Source organism: Oenanthe melanoleuca, chromosome 2, assembly GCF_029582105.1.
Source record: "Oenanthe melanoleuca isolate GR-GAL-2019-014 chromosome 2, OMel1.0, whole genome shotgun sequence".
Classification (NCBI taxonomy): Eukaryota; Metazoa; Chordata; class Aves; order Passeriformes; family Muscicapidae; genus Oenanthe; species Oenanthe melanoleuca.
In genome coordinates, this window is record NC_079335.1 from 134,653,310 (window position 1) to 134,677,684 (window position 24,375).

Consider the following 24,375-nt stretch of genomic DNA (forward strand, 5'->3'; position numbering starts at 1 on the left):
AATGCTGAACAAAATATAAAACGAGAAAATACTATATCAAAATATGTAGGAGTTGTGTATATAAATATATTTACTTTATAAACCTAACCCCCACCCAAAACTACCAGAGCAAGTTCCTAAGAGCCTTAACACACCTTTATGTCAAAAAAGCTGACGTCCTCCTAGAAACTTTAGTCCAAATGACATCTTCTCTTTTTGTTTGCTTAGTATACAGGCTTTAACTGAATTTAGCTCAAGATACTAGAAAGGGAGGGGGACGAAGGAACCAAAATGCAATCAACCCCACCAAAAACTCTTTAAAAACAGATTTAAAAGAATGATTAAGTAGAAATCGCAAAACTGTTTTCACCTTGTGAAACTACAGTATTGGCATTATTAGTGAAACAGTTTATACACCAAACTTGGCAACTGCAATGCACCCCTCACTGACAGCATTCTGAAGACAGGAAGGGCCTACAACTAAGAATTTTTTCAGTTGAAACATGAGTAAGTTTAGCATGCTCATAACTGTGCAGGCTATTGCTGTACAGTACATTTTTTGTTTGTAACTACACATGTACAAGTAACTCCATCAATACCGAATTTCACAGAACTATATCCTTCTCTCAAAAATCTTTGAAAGGTGATTCAGTAGTCAGTGCATCACAAGTCAGTCAGAATTTTATCCATTTAACCCAGGTATAAAACTGATGAAGCATTATTTGTACAGATTGACAATGGGATGCCCAATGGTGCAGCAGAATCACTATTTCACTAACTTCAGTGCAAGCATGTTTTGTTTTAGATTACTTTTCCAAAACAAAATGAAGTCTCAGTTCTCAATTTACAAACTGAATCAGGGTTAGAGTGTGAATGCCCTTGCAAAGGATACACCTTTCAGATTTTCTTTCAATTTTGTGATTGTACAAATGTTCCCAAATACGTGCTGTAAATAGTACTCATACTCCAAGAATGCACATCCCCGCTTTTGGGGATGTTCACTACTGCTTGGCAACAAATCACTACCACACTTAAATCCTGTTCACAAATTGAATTTTTTAAGAATCTTTTGTTAATCTACTCCTTCAGGCCTGCTTGCCTGAAGAAAACACATCTATGGTTTGCATCTAAACCATAATGTCCTACTTCTAGATAGAACAGGATTCTGAAGACCAACTATACCTCATGTATAAACTTAATAATAAATCAGTATAAATGCCCTGCAATATTTGGAAACATCAAAGCAAATGCTGCTGAGAATGCATTCTCCTGGTGTATTTGTCTTTTTTTGATGTTCCAATATTGTTCAAACTACTTCTAGCATGTATTAGAAACTGCACTGAAATTATTACCAGCACTTTCCTATTTGAACACTTGAAGCTATGAACTTTTACTCAGCTGTTACATTCACATTACCTTTCTTTATAAGTAACATCTTCGAGCAAGTAAGGATGTAGCATTTATTCATATTGCCATAAGCAACAAATCACTTCCAAATACTTCTACAGTTAAGTATCACTGTAATATTTAAAAATTATTCCTAGGGGAATAGCCTAAAAGCAGTAACCTCACACATAAATGTCCTTACTAAAAAAAAAAAAAACCCAAACCAAACAAACTAGAATTCATTGACCAAATACTCAAGGAGATGACTGTTTAATTTATATTAAAAAAAAATTCACAACTCCTTTAGATTTTTTTTTAAGCTGACATCCAACACAAGTTAGAGCAAGAAAGCTTTAACACACAAAGATTAACAGGTAGAAAGCTGAGCAGCAGTAACAGAGAGAAGAAAATGGATATACTCTTCTGGTACTGAGAGATATGTAATTTATTGTTTTTTCAAACCCTAAAATTTGGAATCAAAATACATTTAGCCAACACAGTGAAGGTTCCATTTATTTGCTTATGGTATGATTTATCGGAGTGTCCTGTGCAGGAACAGGAGTTGGACTCAATGATACTGATGGGTCCCTTCCAATACTATAAACAAGATATTTTATTCTGTAGTATAGCACTGTAAATATATTGCTTATGAATAGATTGCTTAAGTGATGTAAATAAAGACAACACATAGAATAACAAAAAAGGACAAAAAAGGATATGTTGTACCATCTCTGACTATTGTTAAAACTTCCACCATCATAACCACCTTATTTGTGCCTATTTAAGTGAAATCAGTTGTCCCTTTCAGTTTTCAATCCCTAAGTCTATTTAAGATTCTAGCTATAGAACAGAGCTGAGGTAAACACAGTCACCTGTGTCGGTTTGACACCTTCAAAATACTGCTTTCTTTTGAAACAGCAGCAAATGAAGCTTATGGAGACGAGCTGTGTTTGTTTAGGAAAGACTATGCTAAATAATGGCTGGAAGTGCTCTCTCTTCTTTCCAGAAGTGACATATAGAAAAGCTACATTTTTGAAGCTGTACATCACTTTGTTTCTTTTTAAGCAGCCTGGGACCCTTAGAACTGTATGCTTCTCACCACTCTGGAAAGTTGTAGAGCTGTCAAAGGAAACAAGAGACAGAAGAACCCCACTACCACCATCACCCTCATCTCCCTCATCACCCTCATTCCAACTGCTCCTCTTCCACTTAAAATACCTAGAAAATACACTCAAGAGCAACTAATTTCAGTTTTTTCCAATTTAGGCTAAACACAGCAATATTTTTGATACTTCTCTTATTAAAAGTTTAACAAACATTTCAAAATACTATTTACAATACTATCAGGGGTTTACTGTGAAATTCTGAATCAGTTGCATCCAGGTTAGAAAGACAATACTGCTCAGAAAAGGCTGCTGCAAGCTACAGCCTCCTAAAATAATCTGATTGATTCCTTTTCCATTCCATAGACAGAGATGCTAACGTACCAGAACAGGTTACTGACTGCTATTACATAAACTAGGTCTTCCCTCTCCATGCTAAAGAGCCACTACATTAAACGTTTTAATGAGAACATTACTACTACTGTGAAGTATCCAAATCAAAATTTCTTCTGAAGACATGCAAACTAGGGCCATCAGGTATTTTGTTAACACTACCAGTGGATTTCTTCCTTGATTTTGAAATACAAGTTGTTTCTGAAAACTGCCATTTCAATACATGTAAAAACCCATTTGTATGTACTTTACATGGAAGAACTTTCACCTATTTAACCTTACATATTCATTTCCTGTGGCACCCAACTGTGACTGGAATTGGGGAAATCACATACACACTCAGCACAGTGAAGTCACAAGTGTACCGACTGTGCCTCTACACCTGCAGGTACAATCCTGAGCTTCTCAAAGAATAAGTCTAAGTTCAGCTGTCTTTTTTTTTTAAAGAATCAATTCAAATAGAATGTATTGCTGCATAAAAACATAGCTGCTATTAATGTGTTATGTGGCTTGCAGAGAATATTTTCTGTTTGCCTGCAATGTAGCATTGATGCAATTGGATGGGTGCCAAATTCAGCATCTTGCTAACATCAGTTCATCTAAATAGAAAAAAAAACAACAAAAAAACAAAAACCAGTGAATGCCCCTAAAAACATCTTTTTAAGTATTTTATTCTTTCTTCTCCTTTTTGTTATAAAAAAGAGAAAGGACACAGCTGAAAACCTTTCATGTGTGTTAAAAGAAAAATGGCACATGTACAAGAAGTAGAAAAAATAAATGTCATTCTCTTTTTGTCATGCATTGATCTTTATCTGCCTGGAAAAAAATGAGCAGCCACATTTCCCAGACTAAAGAAGCTTTTCCTTCTAATATTTTCTCCTTCAACTAAGTTTAGGATGAGCTATAAACACCTGCTGTTCTCGAGGCCATTGCTTTTCAACTAGGATCTCAACAACTCAGCCACAGATGGGCCAAGACCATTAAATTCCAATGACAGTAAAAAGCCATTACAAATTCATCACCAAGTTTATCCTGTAATGTCAAAGAAGCATTTCAAAAAAGCAAAACCAGTAACACACAGCAGTGTTGAGAATATTACAGATACAAGGGTTAAAAAAAACATCTAAAACACAGCCAGTGATGGTATGAAAGCCACAGACAAGTCCTTCTACACTGCTACCAAGGAATTGCCACAAGGATTGAGGAACTTACTCCTGTTTCTTTGTGGGAAAAGGTTGTCTAAAATCTGGCGTCAGGTATAACACCTTAATGACATGAAAGCACAGTAGAATCACAGAGTGGTTTGGGTTGGAAGAGACCTTAGAGATCATCTAGTTCCAAACCTCGTGCCATGGGGAAGGACACCTTCCCCTAGAGCAGGTTCAAAGCCCCATCCAACCTGGCCTTGAACACTTCCAGGGATGGGGCTTCCACAACTTCTCTGGGCAACCTGTGCCATTGCCTCACCATCCTCATAGCAAAAAATTTCTTTCTAATTTCTTCTGAAGAATTTCTCTAATCTAAACCTGCTCTATTTTAATTAGTCCCCCCTTGTCCTGTCACTACATGCTCTTATAAAAATCCCTCTCCATCTTTCTTGTAGGCTTCTTCCAGATACTAGAAGGTCCCAACTAGGTCACCCCAAAAACTTCTCTTCTCCAGGCTGAACAAGTGCAGATCCATCAACCAACATTATGTATTTGGGAAATGGAACCACACTTCACTATCCTGGCTAGATCCCCACGCATGCAAAACTGCTTTTAAAAAGCAGATTAAGAGCTCCAAAAAAAGTATGCAAGTTTACTGGGGAAAATGTTATTTCTATGGAATTCCCACAGTAGAAGTTACTGAACAGCAATGCACAATTTGCATCACATCACCTAAATGCCTAGTTTACAAGAAAATGCAAGGCACGTGACTATATTCTGGATACTCACAGCTTTTCATATATAGTAATATCTACAGTTCCAAACACACAACCTAACCATTTTTAGTAAGGCTGCTTCTCAAAGAGTGATTTCTCAGCTCAGCTGAGTGGGCTCTAGTTAACTGCCAGCCTCTTTCGCCCTGCCAGCTTTCAGATGCTGTTTTCAAAGTGATCCAGCTTCTGGGTGATGAAGGCAGAAAGGAACAGAATGCAAGACTGTTGCCTGCTCTTAGCAGAGCCTGGGAACCAGTGCTCCAGTATTCCACTCATGATAGGTATCTCTGCTCTGCTTCCTAAACACAAGGCTGAAATGGAATGATACGTGTGCAGTTTTAGTGTGTCTAACTTTTGTTTAAGAGATCCAAGCATTCAAAAATGTGAATGCAATGTATTTAATAGAAAGCCTCCAGCAGAGAGCACAGTCTCAAAAGTGATGCAGGTCAAAGACTGCTACTTGCCTGGCAGAACCAAATCAATCAACAAGGGACACAAACACTCCATCTCTGAAGATTACGACTGAGAAACCCAACACTGCCAGCAATACAGAATCCTGTACTGAAGTAATTCTGCTGCTGAACAAATTAATTCTCCACAAAAATAACGCTTTAATGTTCTTGCTTCCTTTTTTAGTGGTGTTCTGAATAAAGTGTATTAAGACCTTTTAATCAGCTCTTCTTACAACAGGGCAAAGGATACTATTTCAGCTTCCTTCAGTAATATCAGAAGAAATCATCCTCTACACAGGTGATGCTACTTGGCCACTCGCTCCTGCTACCAAAGTCCAGCCTACAGCACACTACAAGTGTTTAGGTAACTTGTAAGGGATTTTAAGACACCTCTTCTTGATTTACACACAAAATCTCAATGCAACAACTTTCCACAGATCTTTAACACTGAGCACTCTGAAAGCTAGAATCAGAATAAACTGCATTTCTTCAGGATCAAAAGCACTTCAAAATGTTTACAAAATGCCCAGCTCTGGAGAAACCTCCCTCTGATTTTCAGTATGAAAATCAATGTTCCCTGTAGCCAGAGAATGGTATGTTACAGCACAACTTTTGCAACATATACTCTCATTAACAGAAGACCTGAGACACCATCTCAACTTCACGGCCCTGCTGGGCATGTATAACAGACCCGAGAAAAGTATTTCCCACAGCAGCTGTTCCGTGTCAGCACCATGTCTGCATCATGCATGACAAAACGCTCAAGACTTTCTTAGTAGGGAAACAAAAAAAACCATATGATGGCACACAAACATGGCAACATTACCACCTCTGCTGATCACTACAGAATCCCAGGATGAACATCTTAAAAATAAGCAACAGAGTTTGACCACAACTCACAGCAGCAGTGAAAGGATAACATGACTTTAAAAAGACAAATGTATTAGTGGTTTTCTGACAAAAGACCAATTGCCACTTCAAAAACTTAAAAGGTAAAGAGAAACAAACCTAAAATATCCACACCCATAACAAACTCCCAGCCTTAAAAACAACTAAGAAAAAGGAACAGGGAAACCCTACAGGGTTGTTAAGCTGCAATAGTAACTACTACAAAAATGTCAGTACGTCTGTTAGATACCTGAGGTTCTTTACAGTATTGGCTACAGAAAGAACAAAGACAGAACTCAGCAGCTGCAGCCCCCACTGACAGGCACCTTTGAAGAAGTCAGACTCATACACAAGACATGCGATCTGTAAAGACAACGTATCTCACAGAACCCTTTTAGAAAATGGAAAAAAAACCCACTAAAACCACACTGGTAACAGGATGCAGCAGATTCTGCTCCTTATATAAACCCATAGCTGAACAGGTGATCAGCAGTACACCACATACACACAGACTCATATACACTCCAATACTACAAGAATCACAATTAAGATTATAAATAATAATATGGATACAATCTATCTGGTTATGTTAATAACAAGTGACTATCCAAAGACTCTGGTAAGCAATTTAAAGTGTATCTTTGAATTCAGACAGCTATATTTTTTATTGAACATTTAATTTCTGTATCAAATCCCTCTAAAATTATGAAATTAAACCCCATTATTTTTATTTTGAAAAGCTTGGAATACTTAAATATTTTTTACAGCTACTAAATCATCTCCACAGAATTCCAAGCACAGATGAATGTAATATACCAGGTACTTACACTAAGATATATTACTTTCCCACAGGCTTCAGTATATAACCATACAATTAAAACCTTCTATGGAACTCATCAACATAAATAACTGCATTTAATTCCCAAATTATGTAGATAAATATCCTTACCATGTATTTCAGGGAAAAAAACACTCTAAAAGAATGTGCGTGTATTTATACAGACACACACACACACAGACATGAGCTTTAAACTCCATCAGCCAATTTTTCAAGACTACTTGATTCTCAAATGTAAAGCACTGCCCACTGATACTTTGCACTGTATTTACAGTCTATTCAACACACAGTTTTGTTTTCACACTCGTCATCTGGCTACCATTTATCAGAGTTCAGCCTGGCCACCAGGCAGAGAATACCCTCATTCAGTTCTGGGCTTGGTTTACTGATTTAAACCAGTGAAAGAGCAGAATTTAAACACCAAAAGCCACACTAAGATCACAAACCAGAAGAACCATCAGTTTTATCCCTAGTACATTTCCAGCAAGAAGAATCATGAAAAAAGAAAGGGGCTCGGGGGCAATGACCTACACTAGCATGGAGAGGAAGCATGAAATAAAACAGCAATCAAAGCTGCTCACTAACTCTACAAATGCAAGGATAAAAAATTTTCAGGAGAAACCTCAAAACATGATAAAGGAGGGAAGGTATACAATATAGTGGCAAACAAAAGATTAAAGTTATCTGATACCTGCATAACAGTCTTTAAAGTAAATCACCAAAACAACACACAACTTGCTTAGTTTATTAGGTATATGCACCTCTGCTCATCGCTCTCCTACATTATTCAGGCTTTCTGATTGATTTCCAAAGCCATAATTCAAAATGGCAAGGAAAATATGATTCTAGAGACTCCTTACAAAACCTTGGTGAACTTCTGAGGTTTTTTTTCTATAAAAAAATCACATCACTTTAACCTATAAAAAGATGACATTTACAGTAAATTACTCATGAATTTTGATGAGTTGATAAGTTCCAGTCTAACCACGTAAATACCAGTCTTCCAGTGAGAAGCAAGAGTGATGCTATCCAATAGTGTTCCAATTCAAAAACACTACCACATCATATTTTTTTAGAGTCAGATCCTCAAATCTGTAATTAGGTTCTATAAGATGTAATCTACCACTTGCTGACAAGATGTAGAGGTGATTAGTCCAAGAGTTTTGCTAAGCACAAGCAAATGCATCAGTGAGGGTGGGCTGGGTACTTCTTGGCTGGGAAATGGCATTTAAGCTCATTTAAGTTCAAGTCAGAATTCACAGCATGCTGGGATTTTAAATGCAAACATTTTACCTAAACATTTCCCATCACTGCCACACCTTGTACTAGAAAAAATTTGGTACATAATATTTATATCAACATCTCAATTAATGTATTTTTAACTCCAAAAAATCCAAAAGTTCAGTCAACTTAAACCCTACACAATTCTGTTTTGTCAACTTTTGTATTTCTAAAATTGTAATTACATACCACTATTGCATTTGTATAAATCTCAGATGCAGTGCACTACGGTTAGCAATAAATGCAAGTAAATTCAATGTAGCCAAAAAAATATACACTTGGAGATGGTCTGTTGCCATCAAAATAGACCACAATGTAAAGTATGGATGACCTAAAGATATGCTGGATTTTCTGACATAAGTTTAAAACTTCTAGAAGCAAGTTTGTTAAAATAAACATACCAATATGTGCTGAACCACTGCTACTTTTACTTTGTATAGAGGTACTGCATGTCTGGGTCCCGGGTTGTGCTGTGCCTGTTCGATTTAAACCCCTGTACAATTTCCTACAGGAGAGTTCATCATTGTCACTGTCATGTAGGGATGGTGTCCGAGGCCTAAAATGCCGCCATCTACATGATTTGATATTGACTAGTATCTGACTGAGGTCTTTTGAGAAAGATTTGTCCGAGGTATTTGTTTCTGAGGTATTGGCAAATTGACTGATTGAAGAGTGTTGCGATGAGGAAAACCTTTCCGAGTCCAGATGATGAAATGCATTATCGTAGTCCGAATGCGCTCTGTCTAGTAGCACCCTAAAACCAGGGGAACAAAGCACAATTAAACAGTGGCAAGAAAATACCAAGAAAGTAATTGGTTTAATGTGTGTTTGTGGACAACAAAGGGACAGAAAAAGCTACACAGAAGTGTTCTAGAACAAGCCAACACACATATACACACTCCCCTGACACGGCCCATGACCATCTATTATTTCCCAATAAGTAGTACATTTAGGTATATTCTAGCTTCTACTGTCTGAAGAAGAGCTGAGGTACAACATCACTTATATATTAAAGATATTTCAACAACATAGAATTAAAGCAAAACGAAAGACCTAGAGAGTAATACTGCTTAAGTAAAAAGTGATTCATATGTCCTCCTAAAGTAACTTCATTTCCAAAGCCTTACTCCCATACATACTGACTACATCTACAACCATTCTAAAGCAGTAGGGATGCCACACGTAACTTCCAAAACTCCTTGCAAAAATCCAAGTAAGAGCCATCAGATCTCATTCCAACTTTGCTGATAGGCCAAGCTGGCTTACTAACATGTGAAGAGGTGCTAAGCATAAATTTAAAAGGCAACTCACATCCATACTTTTAATAAAAACTTAATTGAAATGTACTATTTTCTTAAAGGCATCACACATACTTATACACTCAACCATTTACTAAGTGTTTTCAGTAAAGATTCTTAAAAACAAAAGGCCTGAAATAAGTAATTATTTTATATTTTTCATGATGTTTGAAATGTAACAGTTATCATTTCTAAGCATCTCTCCCTAAACCACTAAACTGTCTAAACTTTTTGCAAAATACAATTTTTGCTATCTTGAAATGCTACTATTTGAGGATAACTATGCAAATAATTTAAAAGCAAACCAACCACAACTGAAGATACACATGCATCTTTATGTCAAAAAATGGGAGAGCAAGCAATAAAATCCCCCTAGAATAATTTAAGAAAACATTACTAGAACTTCTAGCTTCCACTAGTGCAAAACAAAATGGAGACATTAGCCAGCTAATCTCCATTGTTTTTGGGTTTTTTTAGACTTTGTTCATCTTTGCTCTTAGTGGTTTTATTTTTAAAACCAGCAACAATTACACAGCACTCACCTTCCACCACGGCCAACTCGCCTTCGTGCAAACCCAATACACCTCTGGGGTACAGTGAGGGTGGTTAAGCAGTATCTATATCGCACATCTCCTAATCTTCCCTCCTTAGGGCTACTCCACGGCCAGCTGCCAGGTTGGTCTAAATGAGGCTTAAAATAATTTTAAGCAATTAAACACAATGTTTGCACACAATGACAGTGTCTTACAATGCACAAGGAAATTCTACTTACAGCATAGTACTGACAGCCTGCTTTCCTACGGAAGGCAAAAGGACCATCGGGATCATTTTCTTCCTCAGCCTCCGAAGAACCAGACAAAACCTTCAAAGAGGGGATGAGGAGAGAGTGGTGTTTGAGGAGAGGTATTAGAAAATTCCTGAGTTTTACTTCTGCTCTTTCCCAAAGAGCAGCACAGAACACTAGAGGTCCTACCTGGGAAAGAGGTTCATCATCTGAGCTAGGAAAATCATACTGATTCAAATCTTTAGCATTAAAGACTGGCAGTGCAGCAGGACTTGTCTGTTGAGTAGCAGCAGCAGACGAAGGTAAGACTTTTGGCTTCTTCTCATACTTTCTTTTGGGTCTAATAACATCAGGTTTATCTTGCTGCAAGAAAAATAAAAGCAAGTGTAAAGTTACCCATAGGAGAAAATTACATTAAAACAGGAGTTTAAGTAAACTCCTGTGTAAGCAAACTAACGACATGAACTCATCTTTCTACCATGTTCACAGTAGAACATGAAGTCATTTCAGAGTTGTCTGTATTTCATTTCCAGTAACTGAAACACTGAACAGACAACATGGAATCAAGCTCTGTCTGCTCAATCTGTGCTAGGTAACTCACTAGCAATTAAGATAACAGTACTACTTTGGAGAAGGAGACCAAAATATGTATCATGATCTCCATGAGGCACCTTTCTTATTTCCTAGCATTTTTAATTGATAGCCATTTATGCAGTGTCAGGGTATTATTAAGTATCAAGCAATGCTCTGAAGGCAAAAACAGACTTCTCAAAGATACCTATAATCTTGCAAAAGTCTCTAAAAATTAAACACATTTCCCCCTATTATGCAAAGTCAAGTTTAAGATTAAAATTTCCCAAATTTTCAAGTTGTGAGACACTGCACCGATCCAGTATCACTGATAAGCAGTACACACTAGCAATCACAAGGGACAACACTTTACTATCAGTGGAAGAATTCACTGGTTCAAGCCACCTTGTCAAATTCAGAACAGCCTCTGGATATTCCTCAGTTACAAGTTGCCTTCGTTTAAAATTCAAATTATACCTCAGCATTTACCCTGTGTTACCTGACCTATTTAACATGCTCAGTTGTTCGCACTGTAGCTATGGTTTGTATGACACAAAATTAAAGCCTGCAGGGAGAAAAGTACTTGTCAGCTGTCTAAATCGAATAAGATTATTTGATATTTTACTTAAATACGAAACCGAAGATATACAGCAGGGGGAGAATTATCAATGGATCATATTTTAAAAACAAAATAAAGCCCAACCCTCCATATTAACGTAACTACATAGAGTAACATAATACACAGCGTTCACATCCTTAGTTCTATCTTTGTACAATGTCTATTGATAATAAATACAGTTTTGTTCAGGACATCCTAACTTTATGGACAGTAGTAAAGAAAAATGTTTCCATCCTCCTGAATAAAAACATATGCACATGTTCTTTTATCTGTAGTTTGTCTGTACTTCCTTTATTTCTGTCTTGAGGAATGCTGGCAATCTGTTATCCTTGAAACTTCAACAGAACAAAGCCGTTTTATTTTACTTGCAGCTTTGCTACCCTATTGCCGGTTCTAAAAAGCTTCCTCCCTTCTCCAATCCTAACATGGTGTATTTTGTATACTTCATGGCACAAACAGTAACACTATTATTGACGTTGCTTACTTTAACTTTATATTCTTTCAGTTCCATAGCTTCTTGGTGTTTAAAAGAACTGCTGTTAGTCACAGGAATGATGGGAATAGCATAGGTGGGTTTAAGTGGCTGTCGCTGTGCCATTACTTCAGACATGATCTCTCCACTGTAGTCACCCAAATTATACCTGAAATCACAAGAAATTTTATTTGTTGGAATACAATGTTCATCTGGTAAAAAATTCAGAAACACAAACTAATGCCTGCAACTAGGGGTAAAGGGATAGCCAGTATATCAGCAAGAAGTGCAAAAAGTATTATTCCAGAAAAGGAGATTAATAACATAGAAAATTCATTGCAATGAATAATGCTGACAGATAAAAAAGCACAATTACTCTGTAAAACATCTTCAAAAGGTAATACTGTATAGAAAAGGAGAGGGTTACCCACTCCCTTCCTTGGAGGCTGGTACCAAAGAATTTTATCACATTTATCACTCAGAAAGTTTTAAACAGTGAAGCAGAATGCATTATTCATGAATCTTCCTTGTTTTACGTTATGGAGTATTTTCAGTAAGCAGATCCATGAAACATTGCATTTCAATGTAATTTCATGTGATAAATGCCAAATTGCAGTGCAGTTCTCTACTATGACAGAGGTATTAGTCTTTCCTCTATTCAACGGCTTATTTAATTTAAAAAGCAACTGGAAAAATAGTCATGATTTCTCCCCCCTCTGTTTCTGCTGAAAATGCTCAGGGCTTAAAAGAAGTTTAGCTCATCTTCCTAAAAACCTAGACTAAAAAGTCAGTTCTGCAGTTTTAAGGTACTGCCTTGGAACATCTGCCTTCAAACATGGATACTTGGGCTAGAAAAACTTAGATTTTAAGTATCAACCCCAAGGACAACTCCACACTGCAATTGTGATCCTCAGTCAATTAGGAAAGTAATACTTGCCAGAGCATTTGGCCCACAGCACAGATAATCAACAGGATGGCAAAAGAACAACTAGATGGAGATGACTCTCACATTTAATACTCTATGAAATGCTTGTTTTCCTCAAGAGGGTATTAGATCAAGCTTTTTTAGCACAGAATAGAGATCATGAAGTCAAAGAAGAATGGTAATGATTGAAAGTCGCCTTAAAAAATAACTGGAAATTCTTTAATCTACATACTTAACACACAATTTCAAATGACTTTGCTGAAACTATCATCTTTCTTCTGGTATAACATACAGAGTAAATATATACATTTGAAAGTATCTACACACATACTAAGCTATATTGTTTTAATATGACAATAACCCTCCCATAATAAGCAACTTCCTAACATTTTATAGGCAAATATGAACATGCTATCCTGTAAATGTGAAACAGTCTGAACTTTTTTAAAAATCTCCCACTGTTCAAATATTTGCAGCAATCCAAATATAAAGTAGTTTCCAAAGCTAATTTTGAACAAACATTACCTCTTTTCCATAATTTCCAGTGTTAAATGCAGCAACTCTCTCTTGCTTTTTTCCCTCCTTTTTATCATCTCCAGGATGGTTACTGCACGACTCAGATCTCGACGCAGCTTCAGCATCTTCTCATAAGAAGCTTCATCATTTTTTCGATTCTGTAGATACACAAAATACGTGTTTCCCCACATCATTTAAGTTAAATAATCTGAATTAAAGTAAGTTCTAAATACTTAGGTATATTAAAAAAAAAAGACAAGTCACATGCTAAACCAAAAAGAAGCATGTGCATGTTATCAATGATACACAGCTTGCCAACACCCTAAGTAGGTTTAACAGTAAATTTAGTGAAAAAGTGAATATAAACTTTCATTTAATAGTTGGACTAAAGTAGTTTTATGTTTTTTACCCTTGCAAATTAAGAAGAAAACATTCAGTTTTTTATTATATTGTAGTACATTGTAAACCGCTTCTTAATATAAGCAACTTTTTGAAAGAGGGAGTATGAAAAGAAAGAAAAACTGAGGGAGGCATTGCTATACTTACTTTACGTGTCTGCATCTTTTCTGTTCGTCTTCTAAAAGCAACGTAAGGATCATTTGTGCTGGAGCCATCTCGTTTTTCCTGCTTCACTGCTGGGATAAGTGAAGGACCTCGACAATTTTTCCTCTTTTTAATCCAGTACTCATACACTTCTCTGATCAATTCATCATCTTCCTTCAGCAACAGCTTGGCCTCTTGCAGGCTGACTGGCTAAATGTAAAACCCAGCATGTCACTTTCATACTGTAATACAGAGTGTGTATTTCAAATTTTTTATTCAAAGTACCATTGTACCTGCTGACCGCTGCCCTTTTCTAGTCTGTCTATCATCTCCTCAAATTGCAAAGGAGAGATGTCCATTCTTTTCTTCAACTTATTCACAAAGATCTCATCTTCCGAATCCAAGTCATAATCTGGCTGCTCAGCATCCAAACTAAAAGCTAAATCATACAGTGAAAGTTAAAGTTAGTTTTACTACAAAAAAGTTCTGTTCTAATAGCATCTAGAGCACACACCACACCTCAACAGAAAACCAAAATTATTTGTTTGAATGTTGTACTAATGCTACTTCCACATGGATGTAAACCTCAAGGTTTTTTCTTGAAAAAAAATACTGTGTAAAAAATGATGCATAACAGTTTACATATACTTGTTATGGTTTTGTTAACCAATGAAAACTTTGTAGTGGTCAAACCAGTTAAAAGCTTACTGCCTCACTGCTTCAGTAAGACATTTTTAGATCCATTAAAAGCTTCAGTGCTGTCAAGCATTCTGGAGTTTTATGTATTTTATGATCAGCAGCTCAGACTTCAGCCCAAACACATATCAAAGACACTCCCAGCAAAGCATGTGCAGACTATTACAATGATCATAAAATATTTTCATCTATGATTTTTGTGATGTAGGTGAGTCAGACTACACTAGCCCAGCATGATCTACCTATATAACGAAACATCTTTAAATACAAGTAATGTCTTGCAGAATGCAAACAGCTGTTTTCCACAGTATCCTACAAAAATGCATCAATCTGCATTTGAAACACTCCCACGTCTCATTAAAACTACTGTGGTTGGTAAGAGACACAGATTTCTTTCCAAGTGCACATGTGAAAACACGTATCTATTTTTAATAAACAGGTAGAATATTTTTTTAATAAACAGGTAGAATACAGTGCAGCCTAAAATTCACAATTCCAGCTGCTGAATAATGAAAAGCGTAACCTTAATATCAGCATGGAAGACTGCAACGAGGAAGGAAGAACTTTTTCATAATGAGGGTGGTGAAACACTAGAACAGGTGGCCCAGAAAACCGGTGGATGCCCATACCTGGGAACACTCACAGTCAGGATGGACCAGGCTCTGAGCAACTTGACAAAATTGAATGCCCCTCACTGCAGGCAGCTTGCACCTAGATGATCATTAAAGACCCCTTCCATCCCACACTATTTTACAATTTAAATATTTTAAACCATTACTGAGGCTCAGAATGATATAGAAGTCTAGTATTTAAGCAAGTTAATTAGGCGTGAGTTATGTTTACATAGCATACATAATACTTTTTAAATTTTACACCATGCAACAATTCTTCAACAGACTGTATTTTCAAATTTTTTTCCAAAGTTATCTGAAGTAAGGTGGTGCTCACATGAAGGCACTCGCATAGCAAATAGCTGCTATTTTCCAACAAAAACAAAACCACAACAAATTTGCAAGTCATCAGTGATATCAAACCCCTTCTGCTTTTAGATGCAGAATACTTGCACCAGACATAGGCAAATACTTTTACTGCTATTGTCATTTCTGGTTGGCTTCCCAATCCACTCTACTGCCATTTTATCCTGGTGATGCTTCAGGGAAAAATATTCTGTTTCTTAGTTATGCACTATGTATTTTCCTCTAAGTAGATTTGTGTCTGTGCTTGCTAACAAATCTAAATTTCCCTCCAACTGTTACTACAGAACAAAAATTAAATGTACTTCTTTAGCAAGTAGTATTTTTCAACATGTTAAAAAAAATTAATTCTCAGAAGTCAGTCTCTTGATGAAAGCTCAGACATTTATGAATAATGCCTTAACTACTACAAAATTAAATTCTTACAGAACCACTAAGTTGGAAGAGAATGTCAAGATCATTGAAACCAACCCATTCCCTAACACCTCAATTAGACCATGGCACCAAGTGCCACATTTATCTTCTAAACACACCCAGGGATGGTGACTCCACCATCTCCCCAGGCAGACAATTCCAGTACTTTGTCACTACTTCTGTAAAAAAAAAAAAAATAAAAAGCCTAATATCCAACCTATATTTCCCTTGGCACAGCTTAAGACTGTGTCTTCTAGTTCTGCCAGCTGCTGCCTGGACAAAGTAGACTCAATGTAGACTTCAATGAATGAGTTACTTTACTTACGCTGTATGTGAATCAGCTGCTTTGGCATTTTAAATTCTCCAGGGTATATGGACTCATAGTATGCAATATTACTTTCTGCTTCTGGAACCGGTATAACCATGTTATCCCTCTTCTCTCCATAGACTTGCTGTGCTGAGATAGCCCGCTGCAAATGATGTTCCTATAAATAAAGTGAAAAGAAAAGTTGAGAAAATATTTCCACAGCTCAGTCTGGCTCAGGCTGAAGGAGGTGTATTTCTCTGCAAATGCTCTCACTCCAGAGCCCTGAGCTGGAGCCGCTGCCCAGGCCGGAGGGTTCCCCGGCAGGTGGCGCTGCGCCCTTGCACACCTCCCTCCCGTACAATTCGGCACTCGCCTTGGCCATTTATTGCCAGGAATGACAGGAAACCAGACAGGAGGCCTTGCCATCACTGCCAATGAACAGCAACGATTTTTACCTAGTGAATGATTTCTGAAGATGTTCTTATTTATTGCAATGCTTCCCATTATCCTCCCTTTCCTTCTCCAAATCCACCAAAAAACAGTAAAAATGCAGCCCGCTCTCCCCATAGTTCTCTGAAGACAGTGAGTAGTATCAACAGGATTCATACAGTTACTCACAGAAACCCACACAGCCAGATGTGTGCACGTCTATTACGGGTTTACTGACAATACAACAAGGTATTTTTTTCCTATTAGCTGCGCTGGTTTCTTAAGTTTCTATTCTGTTCCTCCCCAGGTGCTCAGTAAACCAGTGTTGCAATAGTTAGACCAATACATCACCCAGTGAGATGCTATAAATCAGGTCACTGAAATACTCGAAAGCAGGAGCAGCAGCAAAAGAGTAGCAGTGATAGTTGGTTTTAACACTGAATGTGTGATGTTCATCCATATGATCTCATCCATACCTCTGGCTATCTGACTTTAGTTTAATTACTTTGGTACAATAAGGGCAATTAAGATCTGTCTAAATTGAAAAAATAATATCAATAATCAAGAAGATTATAAAACAGATTTTATTATAAACTGCAAAGTTCATGCAGCCTGAAATTCAACTGTGTTCTAACATGTAATTCTGCTAAAAGAATTCACAGGATTGGAGCCTATCTTCACACACGCTGCAGACATTATTTCTGTCCCCTGGTTAAATAGCTTCCTCACAGAAAGAGACAAATTATGAGAACAAGGCAGAGTTGCAAGCAGAACTCACTGCACTGTTTTGACCTGCAGCATTTGTTAAGTCCAGGCACACTACCAGGTAGGGTATGGACAAAGTAACTTATTTTCTACCTTTCAATGAACTACTGCTGTCAGACACCTCAATACTTTGTAAACTGCAATAATTCTCCAGGATTACACTGCTACAACTTGTTGCCTAACAGGGAACTAAGCTTTATCTTCATATAGCCCAGCAGGATTCTGCATCAAATGCATAATAATAGCCAAAGTTCTTTTAGTTAAGCAAACACTTAGTGCTTTTATAATATTAAGGTTCCTTGTATATTTATCCCGGCTTGTGTTTCTAAACACCAAAAAAATGCTTTATTTCAGAGAAGAAGAGGATGTTATACACTAAATTAAGATTCCAATTTCTCTGATCCACTGGATAGGGACACAACTAGTAAGTATGAGTAGCCTATACTTCTTTACTAACAGGTTTAAGTTATCTGTATTCAAAGAAATCTTAACAGCATTCTTAAAACAGAAGCACAAATCATGGTTTTGCCTTTCATTCCAATTACAAAAATACTCAGTATGTGTGCAGTCTTATCAGAGCTACATATTATAAAAAGAAACTAGATAAAATTTCCTCCACCGCTGTTCATATTGATTTCAATTTACCTCAAGAGACACTCCACTAAACACAAAAAACTAAGCAGACAAGGCAACTTCTTACATCTCCATTCACCAAAGTTTTCATTTATTTGGACAAACCCACAAGAGCAACTTCGCCCCCAATTTCAGTATCTCAGCCAGTGGCTCAGCACATCTCTATCCTGGTAATTGAGGTGGGTTGAGTGCTGGCCCAGCACCAATGCACTCACTAGAATTATTTACTCATTTTCTGTTGTGAGATAAGGATTAGGAGAAGGGCAAAAGCAGACTTAAAACTTTAAAGAGTATAAAAAAAACTTTATTAACAGAACTACAAGAAGAATAAGAAGAATCAGAATAAACCTTCAGAACACTTCTTTCCTTTCCCACTGACAACATAGAAGACAAAATTTGTCATTTTCAGTCAGTTTACCACTTCTAAACCCATCTTTCTTCAGTTCACTAAGGGAGAGGAGTCTCTCCTGCTATACCATGGAGACTTTTCCACAATGAACAGTTCTCTCATCGTTTTAATTTTAACAAATAGCAGCCACCTGGCAATCTGCAATCGTGAAGTCCCTCCCACAGTTTGGTAGTCTTCCCACAACTACCACCACGGGTCATCCCAGTTTATTGGGGTGCAATTTTAAGGGTGAGCTGTTCTAGTATAGAAACAAAAGTTCTTTTCTTCCATCCCTGGGACAAGGTCTCTTATCTCTCTCCGTTCAAGCTTTGCATTGGATCACAGATACCTCAGCATCTGCTTGCTTAAACACCAGTGCCTCTGCCTGTGGCTGCGGTTAGAACACTACATCCCCCCAATGTATTCCAGGAGTTACAGGGGGAAAAAAAGTCAGACGCAACAATTATGTATCTTCACTGTAGCCTTAAAAGAGAATTTCAGCCCAAGACTAAGGCACCTCCTCATTCTCCTCCTATCTGGGATTTGAATCCTCCTTCACTGATCTCTTATGTGTCTTAACCCTTTCCTTTTCTCTCACTCGAGAGAGGACTGATGTCTGCAAGTTTCATCTGTGCACTGAAAAAGTCAGTATCTCACCCGATACAGCTGGGCCATGCTGCAGAGCAGGGCCTGGCCCAGACAGTGTCCAGTTACCTGTTCAAAAACCCAGAACCAAAGTTCCCAGAGTTTGTTCATTTTTAAATGTGATTTCACAGAGGCGTGTTCAGCCTTCTCGTGGTTTAACAGTGTGTCAATATTCAAAACTAGCCAGTTGACTGGTTCTGTTGGGTCCAGAGGAACTGCTGGCAGTCCTCACAGAGAATCACTTCCATAACTGATGGATTTTCTCTTTAACTAAAGAGAAGCTATGTTAAACCATGAGAATAACACATATAAATCAGGTGCAATTGTTAACTTGGAAAGCAGTAATTCTTAACAAGAAAGCACGTTAAATATCTACTATTAACTAACACACTACAGCATACAGTTTCTATTCTCCACTGTGATTGCACATCTGATTACTCCCACCAAGATGCAACACCTCATTCATTTGAATCCATGGCTTTCCATCTAAAAATGCAGTGGTTTCCTCAAATTGTCAGAATGATTTTAAATTCAAATCCTAATCAAACTTTCTGTCTACTCTTCATGTTACAGGAAGATTTGTATGTAGATACTGTAGTTCTCAGTCACTCCTGAAAACACCACCTGGCATTTAAAGACAGACCATCCAGGAAATTCAACAAATGTTTTTATTTTGTCTGTCCATCTATTTATACAGTTTTCCAAGCAGATTTATTTATACTACACAACTGCTTCCATTTACTGCATAACACAGCAGCATCAAAAAGCCTTTTTTTATACCACTATCCATTAGGCCCTGCCAAAAAAAGAAGCTCAACTGGGTGAACTGGGGTTTATTCTTGAAAATCTCTTATTAGGTATTCATAGAGATTGGTATCTTCCAGGTCATCACCAGGGCCAAATAATTTACATTATCCATATTCCTCCAGGAATTGTGGATAAGGTAACTTGTTTGTAACAAGTTCAACAGTCTGTTGACTGTTAGGAGGTTTTATGTTGGGATTTTTGAAGGGATTTTATGTTCTGGGGTGGGGTTTTTTTTAGAAATAAAGCACAGCTTAGTGCCTTTACTCTTTTCTCCTCAAACATCATCTGCCCCTCTGAAGTTATCAAATAGCTGTAAAATTATTGCAGACTGTGTCTTTAAATTCCTGGCATGAATTTCAGACAGGTTAGTCAAGCTCAAAGGCTGTAATTTGTCATGTTAGAATGAAACTTATCTAACAGCCACCACCGCAAGGTTCAGTCTTGTGCCTCTTGCTGTCATTCTCCATACTACCACAGCCTTATGTCAGGCTGAATCTACGATGACAGCTTAGGGAACCAAATCCACAAAAAGCCATCACTGTCCTGTTATTTCCCCTGAAAACCATTAGTCGTCTGAAAAACTGCCTCCCTGAACTGCCTGGGTGGGTTTATGCAAGGCAGTGGGGAAATGCAGAAGAGAGAAAGATGATTCCCTTTGGCAGCAGTTAGCCATTACACTGGCTTAACTGCTTCACTAAATTTAAAAAGTTAGTACCAAGAACAAAAAATCCCCACTAAGACTCAAACATTTCAACAGCCTCAGTATCAAGTACATTCAAGAAAAACTTCCTCTTACTACAAATATTCACAGAATATTCTCATCTTATTCTACACTTTCATTGCTAGATGGATCTCACTTTGTTCCTTCTTTCAAGATATACCTTTCATGCAAATATGAATTGTTCACATATTATTTGTCCCTATTAACGAGTTTCCACTTCCAGTGTAGTTACATGTCTTCCTTAATGTACCCTTCTGATTCAAACAATATTGAAATACCTGCTTTGTTTCACAAAAACACTCAGCCTGAACTGCCTAATACCACAGTAGGCTACTTTGAAATTTTTTCCCTTTCTATCCCAGCTTGCTTCCCTTGGATCTTACCATACCATTTCACAACATGTACTTATTGAAGGCAGTTTATTCTCCCTGAAACTGCTTTGCACTTCTACATTTAACTATTTTCAACCTATTAGTTGTGCTTATATCCAGAAAACCTTTCATTTTCAGTTGCCTTCTCTGCCTGACATAGAATGCTGTTGTAATTACAACTTTAGGAGTGCTGTAATGCTAATTTGATCTAGTCATTTCAGAACAATGGTACCCTTCCTCAAACTTCACTCCTTTTACATTTTATTAATCCTCAGCCAAATTTGTGCTAAAAATATAAAGGAGTTCATACAATAAACCCCTAAAAATATGCTCACTCTTCCCAGCCCCCAAGTTAGTTTTCCATCAGGTTAGCATCCTATACTGGCTCACCACATGGTCTGACAATCCCAACAAGAAAGGGATACAGTGGGAGCACTCAGCTCAGAGACAGAGGGTGTCTCAGGAAAGGAGCAGCTTCATCACTTTTTGTAACACTCAGCCAGAAGCATGAGCTAAAGGGCAGGCACTGATCTCTTTTCTCTGGTAACAAGTGACAGGACCTGAGGGAACAGCTAGATGCCAAGAAAGGTTTAGAATGTAATAAAGTATGATGCCATTTCATAAGCAAAATTATGCATTGGCACAATTTGTCATTCTGTGGTTTTCCTATTATTTTAAGATAGTGAGTTTGTCTCTTGTATCCACTCCTACTGCACACCAGTATCATCATACATGCTCCAAAACATCAAAGAGTGAAAGGACAATCTAAAGCAAGTTGACAGCAACAAAGGCAGGAGGGAAATCAAAACACAGCAGTGCAGCTCTCATTACAGCCTGAAGGACCTGGAACTTGTGGTAAGTGCTGCTTTGCAGTGGGGCAGTACAACCTCTCTCAAATGACAATGCAAGGATATAGGGCTAATTCTTTGTCACAAGTTCAGTATTTGGATGTTTGATGGATTTGTAGCACAGTACATTAAAAAAATCTGAATTACAATAATTAGAACACAAAAGAAAGGATTCTGTGATTGTGGCTCAACCTGACTACCAGCAGGTACCCTTGCCTGCAAGAAGAAACAAGCAGAAACACAACAACTGAGTGCCTCCTTTCACATTTTGGTAATAATTCTTACATTTTTGGCAACACGACTCTGGGATTTTCAGTTACAATTTCTAAAAGAAAACTGGCACTTACAGAGAGCACAGAGGCCTCTTTGACAAAACATCTACTCTGCAGTACACTCTGGAGACCATATTCCAAGTAAGACAACCACAGCACAAGGCATTAAAAGACTACGTGACATAACCTGTCATTATAGTTGACCAAACCAAAGGAACAGAATGCATATTATCCTCTTAAAAAGGCAACTGAAAAATGTTACTGCAGTAGCAATGAGTGCATCTTCTCAAGAAACAAAGGAAAAATCCACTTTTTAAATTTGATTGTTTGATTTCTCAAATAATTTCTCCAATTATTTCAGAGCTCTCAGAAATAATAACTCAAGCACACTGCTTATGGAAATTACCAAAAGAGGCAGCTCTCCAGTCCAGTGTGCAGAACAGAAAGTCTCCCAATACTCCAAGCCTACCCTAAGCAAGGGAATGGTGTCTTTGCTGGGGGTAGCAAAAGATGGGGTGGACAAGCAGAAAGTTTTTAAAAGTACTGATACTTCTAAAAAGCATGTATAAATCAGAATCACATCTTTTCCTCTGAAACAAAACCTATACAAAAACTACAACTGATTGTGTCATTACTGGGAACTAAGGCAAACCACTGCCCATCTACTGGTCTCTGCAGAACTGCTGATTTACACCAGTACGACTGGGCAAAAGCCTCTCACATCCATCCCTGACACAAGTGCTTTCCCAAGGCTACCATTTCACAGCACTCACAATGTTTAAGGCACAAGAACTGAAAGGGATACCAGTTTCCATAGACAGTTGTCAAGAAGCGTTAGGTTCACAACAGTTACACTGAAAGAGATTACAGCTGACACACAATCAAGGCCATAGAAACTCCCAGACTTTTCTTTTAATGCACTTTTAACCCCGTAGCAGCTTATGGTCCAAAAAAACCTCTAAACACACACAAAAAACCAAAAAAATCACAAAATTTGAAACACAAACACATTACTCTATAATTAAGATCAAATAAGAAAACACTAGGAACTGAAAAAGAACAGAAGTTGTTCATCATGTCATCAAGAAGTGGTAAACTGGTACATGAACAACCTGATTCCAGGCTTACAGGGCAGAGATTTTTGGCTGCGAAATACACAGAGATGGAGGTTCTCACATCAGCAACAGTTACTGGTAGAAGGGCAGTAGAAGAAAACACAGCCAAGTTGCTCCAAGAACCTGCTGCAGACCAAGATCTTTCAGGCTAACTTGCTCCAAAACATACAGTAGGGACTGCTGAAGCACACAAGTCACTCTTCAAGCTCCACCTCTGCTTGTTCAGGATATACGTCCAGTCTCTCAACCATACAAGAATCTCAGTAATCTTTATGATCAGGGAAGACAGCCTCTTGGAAGTGTGATGGTCAAGTTACACTAGAGAAAATCTGTCTACAGATTCAATTCAATAAATCTGTCCACAAACATGACAACAGAATAAAACACCTGAACTGGCTCATTCTCTCCACCTTCTCCTCCTGTTACCAGATCTTAGCTGTCCTGTAACTTACTAATCAGACACAATTTATATCCAAGATTAGGAGGAACTTGAAAAGTAATGTCAGTGAATTATGTGCAAAACAAATAGGTCTATTTTTTAAATGCCATGCTTTATTCTGTACTCACATAATTCCTTCTCACTTCCTAGAACCAGTTCAGGCACTGGAAATATGTTTCTCTGGGACTCGGGCAGCTAAATGCCGCCATAATAGAAAACACTCACCCAGAGATAGGCAAGCACCAGCAATGCTGCAAGAGAATGAGCCAGCACACAGAAGCCATCTTGGATCAATGCAAACTGTTCAGAGATACTTCCTTTGCACTACTCTTATCTTCAGGGCAGAAAGTGGCTCTAGTGGCTTCTAGCATGACTGAAAGCAAAAATGCTCAGTTGTTCCTGAACAGCAGCTCCACAGGTTCTTACAGAAGCACTTAGCACAGTAATATACCACACACTTCTGCCTTTAGCTCCTCACATGCATATGCAGTCACACCTAGCAACTTGCAAAACAACAAAGACATTCCAACAAGTTTATTACAGCACTTGTTTCCAAACAACTGCTGCTGAAAAGTTCTAAACC

At 37.7% G+C, this 24,375-nt stretch overlaps 1 protein-coding gene across 4 annotated transcripts in view; it reads right to left on the reverse strand.

Moving 5' to 3' along the window:
* The window catches only part of EPC1 (enhancer of polycomb homolog 1), a 60,383-nt gene that overhangs the window by 3,852 nt on the left and 32,156 nt on the right, over positions 1 to 24,375 (reverse strand). For 3 of the 4 annotated variants that reach the window (XM_056485230.1, XM_056485229.1, XM_056485228.1), the window contains 10 exons: positions 16,378 to 16,537; positions 14,262 to 14,407; positions 13,972 to 14,178; positions 13,435 to 13,583; positions 11,997 to 12,153; positions 10,513 to 10,686; positions 10,312 to 10,401; positions 10,082 to 10,230; positions 8,643 to 8,995; positions 1 to 4 (listed from right to left, as the gene is read on the reverse strand). The exon at positions 1 to 4 is cut by the window's left edge and continues 115 nt beyond it. In XM_056485230.1, the coding sequence (XP_056341205.1) occupies positions 1 to 4; positions 8,643 to 8,995; positions 10,082 to 10,230; positions 10,312 to 10,401; positions 10,513 to 10,686; positions 11,997 to 12,153; positions 13,435 to 13,583; positions 13,972 to 14,178; positions 14,262 to 14,407; positions 16,378 to 16,477 (1,529 nt within the window). In that variant the 5' untranslated portion in view covers positions 16,478 to 16,537. The remainder of the gene's footprint in view (positions 5 to 8,642; positions 8,996 to 10,081; positions 10,231 to 10,311; positions 10,402 to 10,512; positions 10,687 to 11,996; positions 12,154 to 13,434; positions 13,584 to 13,971; positions 14,179 to 14,261; positions 14,408 to 16,377; positions 16,538 to 24,375) is intronic. The other variant, XM_056485231.1, reaches the window with a different exon arrangement.